Below are 15,403 nucleotides of genomic sequence, written 5' to 3'. Positions count from 1 at the left end.
ACAGCAACGCTGTCCCGCCGCCCACAGAGAGGGTGGCTAAAGCTGGTCCTGACTAGCGGGAGGCCTGGGAGCAAACACAGTGGCGTTTCCATGGAGACACAGCAGCGCAGGACCAGGTGGGGGCTGGGGATGGGAAGAGTGGCCAGTGCCTGGTGTGGATCGGGGGAGCTAGAGGTGACCTGCCGTGGGGGGGCCCAACCACAGGACAGCTCACAGGGCAAAGAGGGCGTCCTCTGACTGCTCCGGCTTCTTCCGGCTGGAGGGATTTGAGGCCGGGGCCGGAGCCTCCGCTGGGGGAGAGGGGAGGTTGGGAACCATTTCGGCAGCTTTGGCCCTTTCTTCAAGGAATTTATCGAACTCTACAACACAAAACAAGGCCGGCCGGGATTGGTAAGGGCTCAGCTGCATTGAGGCTCCAACAGCCACGCCCACCTGCTCCCCACAGAGCACCGCCCCCTTTCCTCCTCCGCCATCACCAGGGCAAGCGGGAAGCCTGCCACAAGCCGGCGAGGTGGGGGGTGGGGGGCTGGGGGGTGCCAGTTAGGATTCCTGCCCCACCACTGACTTGGAGCTTTTCCATCATGCAGATCAGCACAGAAGGCAGGGCAGGGGGAGCTGGAGGAGTGAGTTCCTCCTTGAACTTGGCAGGGAAACCCCCCCACACCCACCAAGCAGGGCTCTGTGCCTGCAGAGGGCCCAGCTGTGCGGCCACAGGGTGCCAGGCCCAGGGGTTCCCTGCGTGCCCTGCTGACTGCATGGCACGTGTCTTGCTTCAGCTGCACTGGGCATCTGGCGGGAGCAAACTGGTCAGCAGCGCGGGCAACTGCGCCTACTGTTCACCAGCTGCAGCGCCTCCCGCATCAGCACAAGGCCTGGGCGGGACACAGCCCGGGAGCCCGCGGGGGAGGCCCGCCCGGGCGGCACGGCGGGGGGCGGGGGGGCTCCCAGAGCCTGGGGCGGGCACAGCAGCGGCGGGGTGTGGGGGCAGGCCTACCTTCGCTCGTGACGCCCTCCTCCAGGTCGTCGCCCTTCTGTGGGAGAGCAGAGAGAGGGCATTAGGACCCGCCCGCCCTGCTGCCGCTCCCGCCCTCGGCCACCCCAGGGCGGCACCCGAGCAAAACTTCCTACTTCCCGTCCCCCCAAGTTCTGTAAGAGCAAAGCACTGCTCTCGTCTTATCAGAGACACAGAAACTTTGTTTTTAAAAAGTAAAAACAAAAATAGTAGGTTCTAGGTTTTGATCCCCCAGAAGGGTCAGAAAGCAAAAATTCTAAAAGGTGCAGGTTCGTTCTCCGGCTGAGCCGCGGGGCAGGCCTGCAGGGCGGCCAGGAGGAGGCTGCGCCTCAGGCAGCCAGGGCCCCGGGCGCTCCTCCACTGGGCGTCCCCTCGCGGGCAGCCACAGGGCGCTGGGAGGTCACGGCCACGCCAGCAGCTGGGAACCGCGTGGGGCCTGGAAGCACGGGGCCGGACCCTGCGGCGCTCTGGCAGCGTCCTCCTGCGCCCCGATGCTGTCACTGGGGAGGCTCTGGGGGGTCAATTCTGTGCGGAACGTGGGGGCCACTGGGAACTCTGCACAGACAGTGATGGGGAAGCAGACACGACCCAGGCTTCCTTCCTGGCTCTGCCCCTGACCCGCTGCGCGGCTGGCTGGGAGCTCCCTGGCCCTCGAGCGCGGTGCCCCCCGTGAGGTGGGGGCCCCGGCCTGCCTGCTCTGCGATGGGAGCTGTTTCTTTCCGGGCATTCCCTGGGAAAGGCGTAACGGGGGGCCCCTCCTCCCCTGGCATGGCACCCGAGTCTCCGGGAAGCCCGGCTTTGGTGGGGGGGCGTTGGGGGCTGGCCCGGAGCGGCAGGAGGCCCGTCCTGGGGGCTGAGGTCTGCCGTCCTAGTTGGGGGGGGTGTCCTGAGGGGAGGCAGCGAGAAGCAAGAGATGAGTTGTCCTCAGGTCATGGGGAGAGTCCCACCAGCCGTGACCATGGACAAACACCTCCCCTCCCAGGGTGCATTTCGTCACCAGCCCCGGGGGTGGGGGGCTGGGGGTGGTGGTGAGAGTGCTTGGCGGGGGGCAGCAGGGGACCAGCCAGCACAGCCCTCCCCTCTCAGACCGGCTGCCCTTGCCAGCTGCACGATGTCCTAACCTTCCTGCCCATCTCTGGGGATAAAGACAATGGTCCCTGGAACCATTAAATCCAAGATACCAGGAGATGCTGGGGAAGGGGAATGAGAGTGAATAAAAAACAAACACCAACTCATGTCTGTGTAAATTTCACAATTAAAAGAAAAAAATGTCTCTGGGTATATTTCACAATTAAAAAAAAAATGAAAACCAAAAAAAAATAAATAAAAATATAAATTAAAAAGCGTACAAAAACCCCAAACCAAAAGAACCCAAGCACACACACACCTGAAACCGCAGTAACTGGGAAAAGTCAGTGTGCGTCTTGGGGGCGGTGTGGCCAGGCCGAGCAGGTGCGGACCCCGGGGGCGCCTGCCCGGCCTCCCCTCCTCCACCTCCCCAGGGAGCGGCCCCGCGCCGGCCCCCAGGCCTCCTGTCCTCAGAGGCACCTGGGCCTCGCCACTCCCCACACGAGATAGAAAAGTCGAGTCTCACCAGGTCGGTCCTGAGCCACACCTCAATGTCGTCCATGACAGACGGCTGCACCACGGGGATCTATGGAAGCGGCAGGCAGCGGCCAGGCAGCCCGCGGCCAGGCAGGGGAGACAGAACAGCGGACACGTCAACCCAAGCAGCCCGACGGAGCCAGACGTACACAGAGCAGAACACGCTGGCGCAGCAGGCGGGCGGGCACGCAGGCAGCCACGTGGGAAACGGCAGGTGAGGGAAGCAGCAGCTCTAGGAAGCGGGGCTAGCGACGGGACGGGACGGGACGCGACGTGGTGGGGAGGGAGGCGCAGTACGCGTTCTTCAGTGGATAACTTTTTGACTAGCGTGTCTGCCTCTCAGCCCTGGGGCGCCGGCCTGCAGGCCGGTGTGGAGCCCCTCCATCTGCGACAGTCCCGGCCCCGACAGGACGTGGCCATCCGCCCAGGGCGGGGCAGGGGGCAGGTGGTCCAGGCTCGCTCACTGAAAGGATGGTGTCCTGGGGCATTTCTGAGTGGGAAGGGCACCCAGGCCTGGGTGTGGCCTGGCCCACAGCAGCCCGGCACATTCCTCCACCAGGGGACACAGGCCAAAGCAAGGGCTTTGATGACAAAAGGGACCGCAGGCTTTGGTTGTCTTTGTGTCCCTTTGGTGGAAAAATCAGGAAGCGGCCTGAATGCCGCAGCCTCCTCTCATCCCACCCTTTCCTCCCAGCTTCCAATGGCTGTCTGTGGCCCCAGCAAAAAAGAAAAGAAGTGCAACTGAAAGCAGGGGAGTCGGGGGGCGGGGGGAGCAGGGGAGCGGTTGGGAGGGGGGACCAGGGTCCTGAGCAAAGGAGGGCACCCCTCTGGTGCCTAGGCCCTGTCCACGCCTGGGCCACCCATGCCAAGGGCCTGAAAATCTATCTGGCTAGAAATACTTAAGCTGCTGTCAGACATAATAAAATGATCATATGATAAGAAGGAAAAGGAACCTTTAACCCCTTCGAAGCCACGTTAATGAAATGTTGGCTCCCAGACTAGATAAACGAGAGGATGGCCCTTGACCGAGGTGACCTGCATCCTCACCTTGGCTGGGTCTGGGAGGTACCTCCTGGGACTCACAAGCTCGCTATTTCTAGAGAGACTGCCTGCACCGTCTGTAGCTGGGTTCACCCCAATGTCACACAGCCGGGCCAGCAGACCCTCCTCTGGCTTCCACATGTGTCTCAGAGAGGCTCAGGCCAACCTCGATCAGATGAGGGAGATTCTGCCTATGTTGCTATTTAATTTCTTTGACCTACTGGGGACTCAAGAATGTTAAAATGAAAAAATACCAAGGAGTTCAAACCACCCTGAAATGACTCATGGTGACAAGGAACACATGGTCCTCCCTCCGGGCAGGACGCCAAGGGGCTGCTGGCAGCACCTGGAGCCGACTTCCCTCCCCACGGAGCAGGGACCAGCGGCGTCCAGGGTGCGACCGGCCAGTCTTACGCCTGCTGACAGGGCTTCTGCCCGACACGTTCCCGTGACAGGAGATGCCAATTTTTGTTATCATGTTGCTTCTAAGCCAGAACGCCCAGCCTCGGGGAGGACTCGTGCCACACCGCCGAATCCCCAGGACCAAGCGTGGGAAGTCAGTGTGTCTCCAGGGAGAAACCCGCCAACCCCAGCTGCCGGAGCAGGGGGGGCGCCCCTGACACCCACCAGCCTCGGCCCGCCCAGGAGGAGTGGGGATTCCTCGGGTCGCAAAGCTTGAAAAAAGACACGAAGTTGTCATGCGCCTTAGGCCTTCAGGTTTTGCTCGTAACTTTTCTGTTACTGTTCAGAATTGGTCCCTCGGGGCCAGGGACAGAGCCTCAGTTTTCTCCTCTGGACAGATCTTGAGAGCCAGCACGCTCAGAAAATAAACACTGACACGTGAGAAGCTCCTCACCCCTCAAAACAAGCCCGCCACCCACAAGTCAGGGGTGGACTTGCTCCATTCCAGGAGCTCCCCACCTCTGGGGCCCCAAGAAGCCCCAGGTTTGGGGCCTCAGCCTCGTCTGTGAAACGGGGCGATGTCTTCCGCCACTCACGACCCCAGAGCCCTTCAGTTCTAGTCGGGTGCTTCCGTTTCTAACTCAGAAACCCAGGGATGCCGGAGCCGTGGGGCCTGAGCCCTGACTGAGAGGCGCTGGCCGCGGGCGTGCATCACGTGGAGTCGGGTGTGGGTGACAGGACGGCTCACGTGACGGGGGATGGGCCGCCCCGCCAGGCTGGACGCAGCCTGGGCTCATGAGCCGCCTGCCTGGGAATCGATGGGGGAGCACGGCCAAGCTGCCCCAAAACCAGGTGCTTCAGACACATTAGACACTTGCGCTGCCCTGCAAACAGGAGCTGCTGTGTCACCGCTCCAGCTGCGGGCACAGCCCCAGGCCAGAGAGGCCTCAGCGTTCTCACCCTGAGCGACCTGGGCTCTCACACGCCCTGGGGTGAGCACCTCCCAGGCAAGGGGGCTGCCAGAGTGTGCATTGGAGGAAGGAGACAGAAAGGGAAACAGATGCAACGAGAAAAAAATAAAGGGAGCGCGTGTGGGTACACCCTTGGATACAGACCGGCCGCCCAAACTCCCTAGCTCCGAGGCCGGCCGGACGGGGCTGGCTGGCTGAGGCGCTGGATGCGGAGGGCAGCCGTGGACGTGGCAGGGGTGGGCCAGCCTGGGCTCAGACGGGCAGCCCTGCGTGTGGGCGGGAGGGTCACCGGCTCAAAGGGGAAGGGCGCCACCTGGTCTGCGTAGGGGGCCCCGCCCCAAGCCTGGGCTTGGGCAGCGGCAGACTTTTCTCTAACCTCCTTGGGTTCCTGCTGCGACTCATACGCTTTCACCTATCCTGGCTGCACCCTGCGTGTGGGTGACAGGCCTCCGACCGCCGCCGGGAGAGGCAAGAGCACCGCCGTCCCCGGGCAGGCTGCTCGAGAAGGTACTTAGGGCTCTCCTCCACGGTAACAGGCCTGGTGCTGGACCTGGATGCCCAACATGCCTCCCCACAAGGAAACCTGCACCACTTCCAACGCGGCCGGACCAAGTGCTGCGCTCGGGTGCAATGCTTCCAGGGGCTGTTGCCCCCCGACAGTCCTCCTGCCACCTCCCCAACCTGAGGCTCAGTCTACAGGCCCTTTGGTCTCGCTCAATAGTACAAAAAGTTTCCAAGTAAAGAATTTGTACTTGGCAGGTTTGGAAAGACTCAGGGTTTCTATGCTATGGGAAATGAGGCAAAGCAATTAATATATGCTGTTTAAAAGAAAACAAAACAAAACACTGCAGTCGGGCAGGTGAGACACAGGGTTAGCTGTTAGTCGGGCTTGTTTCTGACGTCGGAGACTGGAGCTCTAGGTGGGGCCGGGCAGGGGTGGGTGCCACCACCGGCTACCAAGCCACACGCGGGGCGGCTGTGTGGGCAGTATCATTTTTTGCAGGACTAATAGGCACAAGGACACATGGCTGGATCCTCCCAATTTGGACAGTGGAGTGGACATGGTCTCCAGGAGTGCTCTAAGGCCACCCGCACGTGTGGGCCAGAGCCCCTGCTTGTCCCCACAGAAGCAAACAAGGGGCCAGGCTAGCCCATGTCCCTAAGAACGGCCTTGGGGTCCGGTGCAGCAAGCAGGACGGGCTGCCGGCAGGTGGAGGGAGACGGCCCCCCGAGTGCGGCTGTGCTGGGTCGCCAGCTCCCAGCTGGGCGGGCAGACACCCTGGCCCCCGGCTCTGACAGCCCTTTGGCCCGTGTCCTCGAGAGCTAGTCACACTTGCTTAGGCAGGTGACCCTGTACTGCCCGCAGGCTCGGGCATGCTGGCCCAGCCTGAAGAGCCCTCCCCTGGCCCCAGGCTGGCCCGGCCCCAAGGGGTCAGTTCGGCTTTCTCCTGGTGTGTCTAGGTCTCCCGCTCAGGCTCCACCATGCACAGACCCCGGTCTCAGAGGTGAAATCGTCCCTGCACCGCAGGCAGCCTGCAGCAAGTGACCTCTCTGTGCACAGACTCGGGGCCACCTGATCACGAGGCAGGAGGGATCCTGCCGGGTCTTGGAGCCATGGACACCCTACTTCCTGAGGCTGACTGCGTGTATGATCCCCACATCTTATTCCGTTCCAGTAGCGTTTGTGTTTCTTTAGGAGGTCTCAGATCCTTCCGGGGGACACAGTGGGCACAAACAATTACAGGACGAAACCCCATCGGCCTAGACTGCCCCATTCACAGGCTGGGCGGCGTTCTCTGCCCAGTCAGATGCTTTGAGCCTGTCCTCTCAGAAACATCCCCTCCCAAGCAGAGGCCACAGTAACTTGTGCTCATCCTGGAAAAGTGAATACTGCCCAGAGCTCCAGAAACGGTAGAAGGAGGGAAAGGGCCCTCCCCTCACTCCTGCAAATGCCCGGACCTCCACAGAAAACCAGAGATGGAGTTTCTGGGGCTGGAAGTCTGCAGCTTAAGGAGACAGACAGGAGGGGAAGACTGGGCACCCGCGAGAAGACAGAGGGAAGCACCGAGGGTGGTGGTGGTGGGGGGACAAGGGGCTCAGCGCGGCTGGTGACCTCTCACCATTCCTTGGGCTATGAGCCAGCTGTCTATGGGCTCCAGGTCAGAGTCCCCACCTTTACCTCTCTTCTGGGCCGAGGACAGAAAAGTCCCAGAAAGGAAAGTCACAGCAAGACCCGTGGTAAAGAAGCCAATAGCACATGTCATGGAAACAGAAAAGCCACTGTCAGAGCTGGTACCCCATCACCTGAGGAGCTGGGACCCAGCGGCCCACCCCCCCAAACATGCCCTTACCTCCTGGGTAAAAGAAGAGGCGTTTAGTAACAGGGACCCCAAGAGGGTAACACGCACTTGAACCCCTGTTCCCACGCCCCTGGGGCCGCAGAAGGCCGGCCGGGGCTGCCCTCCGCCTAGGCTCTCAGGGTCACTGAGGGGTGGCTTCACAGCACCAGCTTTTGCACAGTCATCTCTACTTTCTTCTTATTATCTTTTTCCTCCTCAGTTACCTGTGGCGTTCTTTTTCCAAGCTCTTAACGTGAATGATGAATTTGGGGATATTGCCTTTTCTAAATGATGAAAGGATTTAAAGTTACAACTACCGATGCGGCCGTACCGTGAAGGTGTGGCTACACAGTTTTTTCTCCTTTACCGTGTTCTTAATTTCTCCCTTGGCCCAGGTTTCATTTCCAGGGCAGCACTGTTTAGGATATGGAACACCATAACCCGAAGTACAGGCCTGAAGATGCATATAAGTGTGTGTGCACACAGATACAAAGACACACCCACAGACAGGCGCGCGCACACACACACACACACACACACACACACACACACACACGGCCCACACGAACCCTGCTCCCTGCATCACCCCCTCGAGCAGGGCACACGAGGAGCAGCCTGCCTGCTGCAGGTAGAAATGTTGAAAACAGGAGGCAGGCCAGGCACCCCGGGTGAAAGGCAGGGAGCTGGCTGCATTCCTGCGCTTGGACCCTGGCACTGGCAGAGGCAGTGGCAGAAGGGCACTCCTGGCCTTGGCGGGGCAGGCCCTGGAGGCAGAGTGGAGAGCTGACCGGGCCGGCCTGGCCACCTGGGCCAGGAGGATGGGCCGGCCTTACTGGCTCCCTGGTGCCCTGAGTTGGGGTGGGGGCCGTCCTCAGCAACACGACCACTGGGCCACTGCACAGTCCCAGCCTCAGGGGTTCTGCGGGGGGCGGGGCACTGAGAGCCGCAGCCTGGGTGGCTCTTCTGCGCCCCCTGGTGGCTGGTGCAGAGGGACACACGGCCCTCAACAAGCTGGCTGAGCCGGGAGGGACATGGGGACCAGGGGATGAGCTTTCTTGGGGACGCCAGGCCTCAGCACTGCCGCCTGCCCGGGCCACTTGGACAGGGGCTGTGGGAGGCCAAGGGCTGGTGTTTGGGAAGCCAGGCTCCCCTCCAGTGGACAGATGAGCGCTGCCCCTTTGTAGCCCGGGATGGGGCGGGCCGGGGGGCGGCTGTTCTGGGGCCACTGTCCCCCCAACGCCACCCCCCCCCCACACACACATATTCATTCGTTCGTGGCCACACACATTTCTCAGGCGAGAAGGGAACCACCTCACGAGAAGCATGGAGGCACAAACCTTTTCCTTCCGGGCACTGCGATCTCCCAGAAATCACAGAAGCCCCTCCTTCACCTCCGAGCACCTCTGCCCTCAGCGCTGCTCCCCAACTCCAGCCCCCTCCCCAAGCCAGCCCCACCAGCCACCTTCTGACGGCAGGCCTGCAGGGACAGGCCCAGGCCTCCATTTCCCTTCTGTCAGAGAGCCGCCCACCCCAGGGCACTGCAACCTTTGGGGAGAGACCCTCTCTGGCCACAGGAGTCCCGCGCCCTGAGAGCTTAGAGCCACCATGGGGGACAGCAGAGGCTCCCCATCAGACCTCCCCAAGGTGCAGCCCCGCCCAAGATGGCTCGCGGAGTGCCCTCCGCACATCTCTGCCTCTCTGGGCCTGTCTCCTCCTGGGTGTCCTGATATGGGCGTCCCCACGGGTGGGGGGCACTCAGGAGCTGACATGGCTCACCCCAGTCTGCCCTCCGTGCCGCCAGCTCTGCCTAACTCTCCAGCTGGCTTTACCAGACGGCCCTGCTTTCCCCCCAGGCAGAAAAAAAGGGCGAGAGACCTACCACTTCGGGGTTCTGTTTCCGACCGTCTACCGCAGAAACAATTACTCCGACGGCCTGGGGGTCCTCGTAGGTGGCCCTGGGGACGAAGCAGCACAAGCAGAGTGGTCACGGGAGACGGACAGGTGGTGACCTGCAACCACCCTCCATCTTCGGCACCTTCCTCACGAGTACTCAGAGGCCTTGGCATTTAGGTCGTGGTCTGGCCGCAGCTGAAGCCAGGAGGCCTGGGTTCAAGCAGAGCCCAGCCACTCGCTCGCTCTGGGGTCTGGGACTCTGTACCACCTCCATTTCCCTCTGTTAAGTAACACTAGAGGCATTTGCAAAGCTCAAGGACAGGGTGCCAGAGGGCCCGGAACTGCTTAGAGCAAGAGGCTGGATAGAAGCAAAGGGGTCACAATTCTTATTTTAAAAGCAGCGGCCTTGGCTTCCCTGCTGGCGCAGTGGTTAAGAATCCTCCTGCCAATGCAGAGAACACGGGTTCGAGTCCTGGTCTGGGAAGATCCCACATGCCGTGAAGCAACTAAGCCCGTGCGCCACAACTACTGAGCCTGCGCTCTAGAGCCTGAGAGCCACAGCTACTGAGCCTGCGTGCCTAGAGCCCGTGCTTCACAACAAGAGAAGCACCGCAACGAGAAACCCGTGCACCGCAATGAAGATTAGCCCCCGCTCGCTGCAACTAGAGAAAGTCCGCGCACATCAACGAAGACCCAACACAGCCTAAATAAATAAACAAAATAATAATATTAATAAAAAAGCAGCAGCCTCAGTGGCATCTGACAAGGAAGGTGGTCTCCCAGTCTGGGGTGAGGGTCTGTCACTCATTGCGGGGTTGTCTTCTGCTCCCTGACTTCTTTTGCTGTATCCATTTTGAAAGCAGCTAAAAGGTGCCTGGGGCCCTGGGCTTCTGGTCAACCTGCTGAGTCCTGAGTACAGGACTCAAAGAGCTGGATGCGTCAAGATGCTGGGTCCCGGGGGAGGTGGTCAAAGGCTGAACAGAAAGCTCAAAGCAGGTTCCAGGGAGATGCAGGGGGCTGTGTGTTTTGGAATCAACTCCCCTAATTCCACAGGGCTCATCTTGGCCAGAGCCGCCGTCAGGAAAGACGCTGCTCGCACCCCAGGGGCGAGGAACCAACTCGGTGCCTGCCTGCCCCACCCCGTGCCCCCTGCTCCTCCTGCAGACGAAGTTTCTGAGGCAGCAGCAGCGCGGGGGCAGGGAGAGCAGGGGAGCAGGTGGGAGGAACCCGCATGGCCGCCCAGCTCAGGGTGCTGGCCTCCACTCAACAGCTGTGTCTACCGCCAGGTCCCGGCAACCGGAGTGGAAAGGCCTGGCCCCAGTGAATAAAAGGCCCCTTTGTGTTGGCCGTGGGCCCAGGCCGGGGTCAGCCCCGCCCAGCGTCCTCTGAGAGCCACCGGGAGGGTCCCCACATACGTCTTGCGCTGCTCAGCTAAGGAGCTCCCTCTGGTCTGGGTGAACATGTCAAAGCCGTCCCGGGGGTGACACTGCTGGAGCGAGCTCAGGGTGCCGCTGACACTCTCCGCGCCCAGGTCTGTGCAACAGAACAGAGGAGGGGTGGGTGACAGCAAATGTGGGCCTGACCTTGGGAAGAAGTCACCTGGCGGGCTGAAGTCCTGGGCGGGGCAGAAGGGAACGAGAACAGCCCCCGGCCCCCCAAGTCGCTCCCGAATGAGGGCGAGCGGCGAGCAGGCGGGCCGTGCAGGCTCCTGCCCGCACCAAGGCGCCCCTGGGAGCCGGTCACAGAGGCCACAGGCCAAGGTCACTTATGTGACAAGTATTTCGTAGGCGCGTGCACGGCCAGAGCTCGACCCTGACTGGACCACAGTGACTCTGGCGCGGTTCCCGGCCTCAAGGGGGTACACAGAGTAGGGGGACAGACAGCAGCACAGAATTAGGTGGAGATATGGGCGGGGGACCGGAAACTGCCACAGGAGCGGGAGGGGGGCTGGGCGGCGGGCAGAGGGGGTGACGCGTGAAGGGTGCCGGCGGAGAGACGAGGCTGCTGAAGAGGTCACACGCCGGCAAAGGAGTCGATGGGGAAACACTAGAGCTTTTTAAAGCAGGGGCAGTGGAATCCAATCTGAATTTTAGGTATTAAGCCTGGTGGCCACATGCTGGGTAGACTGAAGGCAGAGAAAGAGGAACAGTGGCTACGGATCCATGAGAGGTCGAGAAGCCACTACAGCAACTGGCAGGGCACTGAGTGAAAGCTTGATTCAACCGAAATGAGACGAAGGTACAAAGACAAATATTAAGGAAACAGAAGCGCAGGATGGAAGACAGCATTTTGAGAGGGCCGTGCTGAGTGGTCATGTAACACTGTGACCTCCTCTGTCCCAGACCGGGCTCATCCAGCCCGGGTGGGGCATCCAGTGTCACGGACACACATTAAACTGAACAAACTGCGAAAAAATGGCATCTTTTGTTTTAGGTTTCAGAGGATGGCGCACTCTCACTGCTCTTAGTTCAAGGAGAGCAAACCCCTTCCTGTTGACAAGCCCAGGGCAGACGTCACCGATCAGCCACGGACTCTTCCAAGCCCCGACGTGGCCTCAGCATCCTTCCTGGGCCCACGTGCCAAGCACCCAAGGAGCTGATACCTATTTGCCACCCTTGGCCTGGTTGACGTTGAGAAGGAAATCACTCCAGCCACAGAGAATATGCCACATACAACACAGCAGCCACCTTTCTTCAAAAAGCCAACAGCTTCCAGTCCCTTGGACCACCCCGCACCCCTGCTTTCCAACATGGGTTCAAACTCTAAGTTTAGGGAACAAGCCTTCAGCTGAAATGGCACTGCAGGACCCAGGCACACGCTGTCCCACGGGTCCCCCACAAGGCCGGCGGGGGGCGGGGGTGCGGGAGGCAGTTCCGGGACACTCACCCAAGCCCGCAAGCTGGGACGAGAGGGAAGACGGGGGCACCGTGCCCCCCACGGTCGGGCTCACCACGGCTGGAGACCCCGGGCCCAGGTCGATGAGGTTGTCCTCTGTCACTTCGCTCAGCACCTGCCGGGCAGGAGGTGGGCTGAGCCCCGGCCCGCGTGCTGGGCCCCGAGGGGAAAGCTGGCAGGCACCACCCAGGGTCCCGGGTGGGCTGTTGTGAGTTACCCCCCGCCCCTCACCCATCTAAGGGACAGCGAGGTCCCGGGGGCTTCTTTGCCCCCTCCCGCCAGGGATGTGCCTGCTGGCACCTCCTCAGAGCCCACCCACCAGAGCTTGCTCTCCCATCGCCCGGATATTTTAACCCCAGGAGACCCCAGGTTTCCCGGCCTCCAGAAAGGCGAGAATTCTGAAGGAATACTCACTCCATTACTGGCATTTTGAACGGATCGGCCTGACCTGTATCGTTCAAACCTAACGGGGAAAGGAAAGTGGAGTAAGGAGAGGGAGTGCCTGGGACACTGCATCGCGAAGTCCACTGGCCTGGGAAGCTCCCAGGGCCCGTGGGCCGGGAGGCCAGCAGAGACCCTGGCTCTGGGGAAGGAGAACCACTGGGCCCATTTGGGGGGCCAGGGAGTGGACAACCCCCAACACACAACTTCGCCCTTCTTGCTGCTGCATGGGGCTCCCCCGAGTGGGGATCAGCCTCCCAGCCTCCCCAAGGGCACTGCAGGTGCGGGCTAGCACATGCAGGAGGCCATCATAAGCACCCCCAGGGCTAGCCACCTTCCCTGGGGGCGCCCCAGATCCAGAGGAGAACAGCAGCCCCTCCCCGTTGGACAGCTCTGTGGTGGAGTGACGAGCCGAAGGGCTAACTTGCTAGGGGAAGGGGTGGGGCCCAGGGCCAGGCGCGTGGAGGAGGAGGGCAGGCACAGGCCCCAGCAGCTGCGGGAGGGTCGGTGAGCCAGGGCCCCCGCCTGCTGGCCGCAGCCTGGCCGAGGACAGACTCTCCTCTCCAGCACCCAGGTCATTCTCTATCAGGTGGGGACCAGCATGGCAGCCCTAGACGCCACAGGCTAAGAGGCCGCCAAGAGACCTCTCCAGCTGGGGATCTGCTGAGATTCCCTGCTCCACGTTGGGTCTCCCCATGTGCTGGGTTCAGCACCTGGTGAGCAGGGATCCCCGGGGGGACAACCTGGTCAGGCCACCCATGGGATACAGTTTATCCTCAGTGGTCGACAAGGACAGAAATATGACCCCCCCTGAGGTTGTCATGCGGGAGCACCTTCCCACGCCCTTGCTGACCATCAGTCTTAGCAAAAGCCTCTCTGGCAGGAAGGGCACCTCAGGGCTGCCGGCCCCGGGCTTTGCCTCTGAATTGCTGTCACCCTGTACCAGAAAGGGCTGAGACAGGTTTAACAGGTGAAAAGCTCAGCCTGTTTACAGTGGAGACCCTGGCACCACAGGGCAGGGACCCGGGGCTCTGGGGCCGGGAGTTGAGGCCCCTGGCTCTGTTCCTGCGCTCCCGTGGCACAGGGGGCCCCAGACGGGCCCCCATCCCTCCTGTGGAGGGCTCGTCATCTGTCGGGTGGACACAGGGCCACCCACCGCTGCCACCATGGTCGAAGCTGAGACACAGCCCAGAGCTGTGGCAACCACAGCAAAATCACCCTCTAAGGCCCAGATGCGAGCATCTGTCACCCGGACCCTACGTGATGCCAGGTCATCAGACCACGAGTCAGCGGCCCAGGGCCCAGGCCTCATCCTTAGGAGCAGAAGGCTGGCCAGGCCAAGGCGCTTTCTGCGGCAGCCCCGTCAGAGCCACGGATGGGAGCCCGCTCGCCACTTCCCTGCTTGCTGAGCACTGCCTGGATCACTCACCTTTCTCCCTGAGGGACAGCTCTGGGAAGGCAAAAGAATATGCACGTTTGTTACCTCAAACCCGAAAACGATTTGGAAGAACGGAAATGCGTGTCTCTCCCAGCACTCACACCTGCCTGCTTCCACGCTCCACACACGCTGGTGGTGGCAAAGGAAGGGAAAATCTCTCTTTCTCTTTTTTTAAAAATGGGAAAGAGGAAATCTTTTTTTCCCTGATAGAGATTTCTCCCCCTTAATCCTTTTCAGATTCAGACGATCTTCAAAGGAGCAGGTGCAGGAGCGCAGGGTCCCCGAGCCCCATCCTCCCTCCTGGGCTGGGGTGACAGGGGCCAGCCCGAGGCCCATGAAGGGCAGTGCCTGACTCTGCGGCACGTTCCTGTTGCTGGCTCCTAGGAGAACAAGAAGCACTTCCCCGTCATGGGAACAGGTCAGCATATCCGAGGAGTATATTCCGCCTCTACTCTGCACGCCCCACCCCCCCACCCCCGCGCCGGCTCCCACCTCTCGTATCGGAGGAAGACGTTGTTGAGGTCATCGTTGACGTGCAGCAGCTCCTCGGTGACCTCCTCGTTGCACACGCGGGAGATGAGCTCCACGACGCGCTGCTGCATGGCGCGGCAGGTCCTGTGCAGCTCCTGGGGACACAGGTCTGGCTACCGCGGGTGCCCCTTGTTCACACTCTACTTGCTTTGCAAATACATGTGCCAGTTCGTAAAGCCGCACGGGCCCAGGCTTGTCCACAAAGCCGGGCGTATGCGGGAGGCCAGGTGGACCCCGCCCCGGCCGCCAGGCGGCGCCTCCTGATGGACAAGCGTCCCAGCGCACACCCGGCTGCGCGCAGAGCACGGTTCGCACACACCGTCTGGAAAATCCAAAAACGTGCTTCTCTGCAGTTGCTTGTTCAACAGACCGTGCAGACGCGACCCCGTCACTGGGGACAGGGTGCCCCAGCCCCTGTGTATCCTCATGCATCTCACCCGCCAAGACTCCCTGTGCGCTGTGAACACGCCCTGAGCCCGCACTGCCGCCCCAGACTGCCTAGAGCGCCCTGGGCTCCCCTTCACCTCCAGTAGGTGCAGACTGGCTCCCAGCCACCCCAGAGGGTGAAGCCCCCCCAGAGGAGGCTTCACGGAGGCGCCGCCAGCCCAAGGAGAACCAGCCCCTCAGCAGGCTGCAGGGGGCGTCTCAAGCACCTGGCACACACGCCCGAAGCACCAGTAGCACCCGCAGGGAGAGGCCAGGGCTGGATTCAATCTCCCCCCAGAGCCTAGTCCCTGCTGGATGTGGCGGCCAAGGCAGCAGTGAGCAGCCCTGACCATCAGCTGTCTGGGGGTCCAGCGCCCTGGGCTCGGCTCTCCTGGGGTGGGATGGGGGC

General features: G+C 61.5%; 1 protein-coding gene across 9 annotated transcripts in view; it reads right to left on the bottom strand.

Moving 5' to 3' along the window:
- Positions 1 to 210: 210 nt before the first annotated feature.
- Positions 211 to 15,403, bottom strand: part of TOM1L2 (target of myb1 like 2 membrane trafficking protein) — a 79,218-nt gene continuing 64,025 nt past the window's right edge. For 3 of the 9 annotated variants that reach the window (XM_065898142.1, XM_065898144.1, XM_065898150.1), the window contains 9 exons: positions 14,530 to 14,663; positions 12,573 to 12,621; positions 12,150 to 12,273; positions 10,679 to 10,796; positions 9,253 to 9,325; positions 7,152 to 7,241; positions 2,607 to 2,666; positions 995 to 1,031; positions 211 to 359 (listed from right to left, as the gene is read on the bottom strand). In XM_065898142.1, coding sequence (XP_065754214.1) covers positions 211 to 359; positions 995 to 1,031; positions 2,607 to 2,666; positions 7,152 to 7,241; positions 9,253 to 9,325; positions 10,679 to 10,796; positions 12,150 to 12,273; positions 12,573 to 12,621; positions 14,530 to 14,663 — 834 coding nt within the window. Of the gene's footprint in view, positions 360 to 994; positions 1,032 to 2,606; positions 2,667 to 7,151; positions 7,242 to 9,249; positions 9,326 to 10,678; positions 10,797 to 12,149; positions 12,274 to 12,572; positions 12,622 to 14,529; positions 14,664 to 15,403 lie in introns of all 9 variants that reach the window. The other 6 variants (XM_065898143.1, XM_065898146.1, XM_065898147.1 and 3 more) reach the window with 2 other exon arrangements.

This window comes from Phocoena phocoena, chromosome 19, assembly GCF_963924675.1.
Source record: "Phocoena phocoena chromosome 19, mPhoPho1.1, whole genome shotgun sequence".
Classification (NCBI taxonomy): domain Eukaryota; kingdom Metazoa; phylum Chordata; class Mammalia; order Artiodactyla; family Phocoenidae; genus Phocoena; species Phocoena phocoena.
Note: the sequence above shows the minus strand (reverse complement) of the source record. Positions and strands in the feature narration are given on the sequence as shown.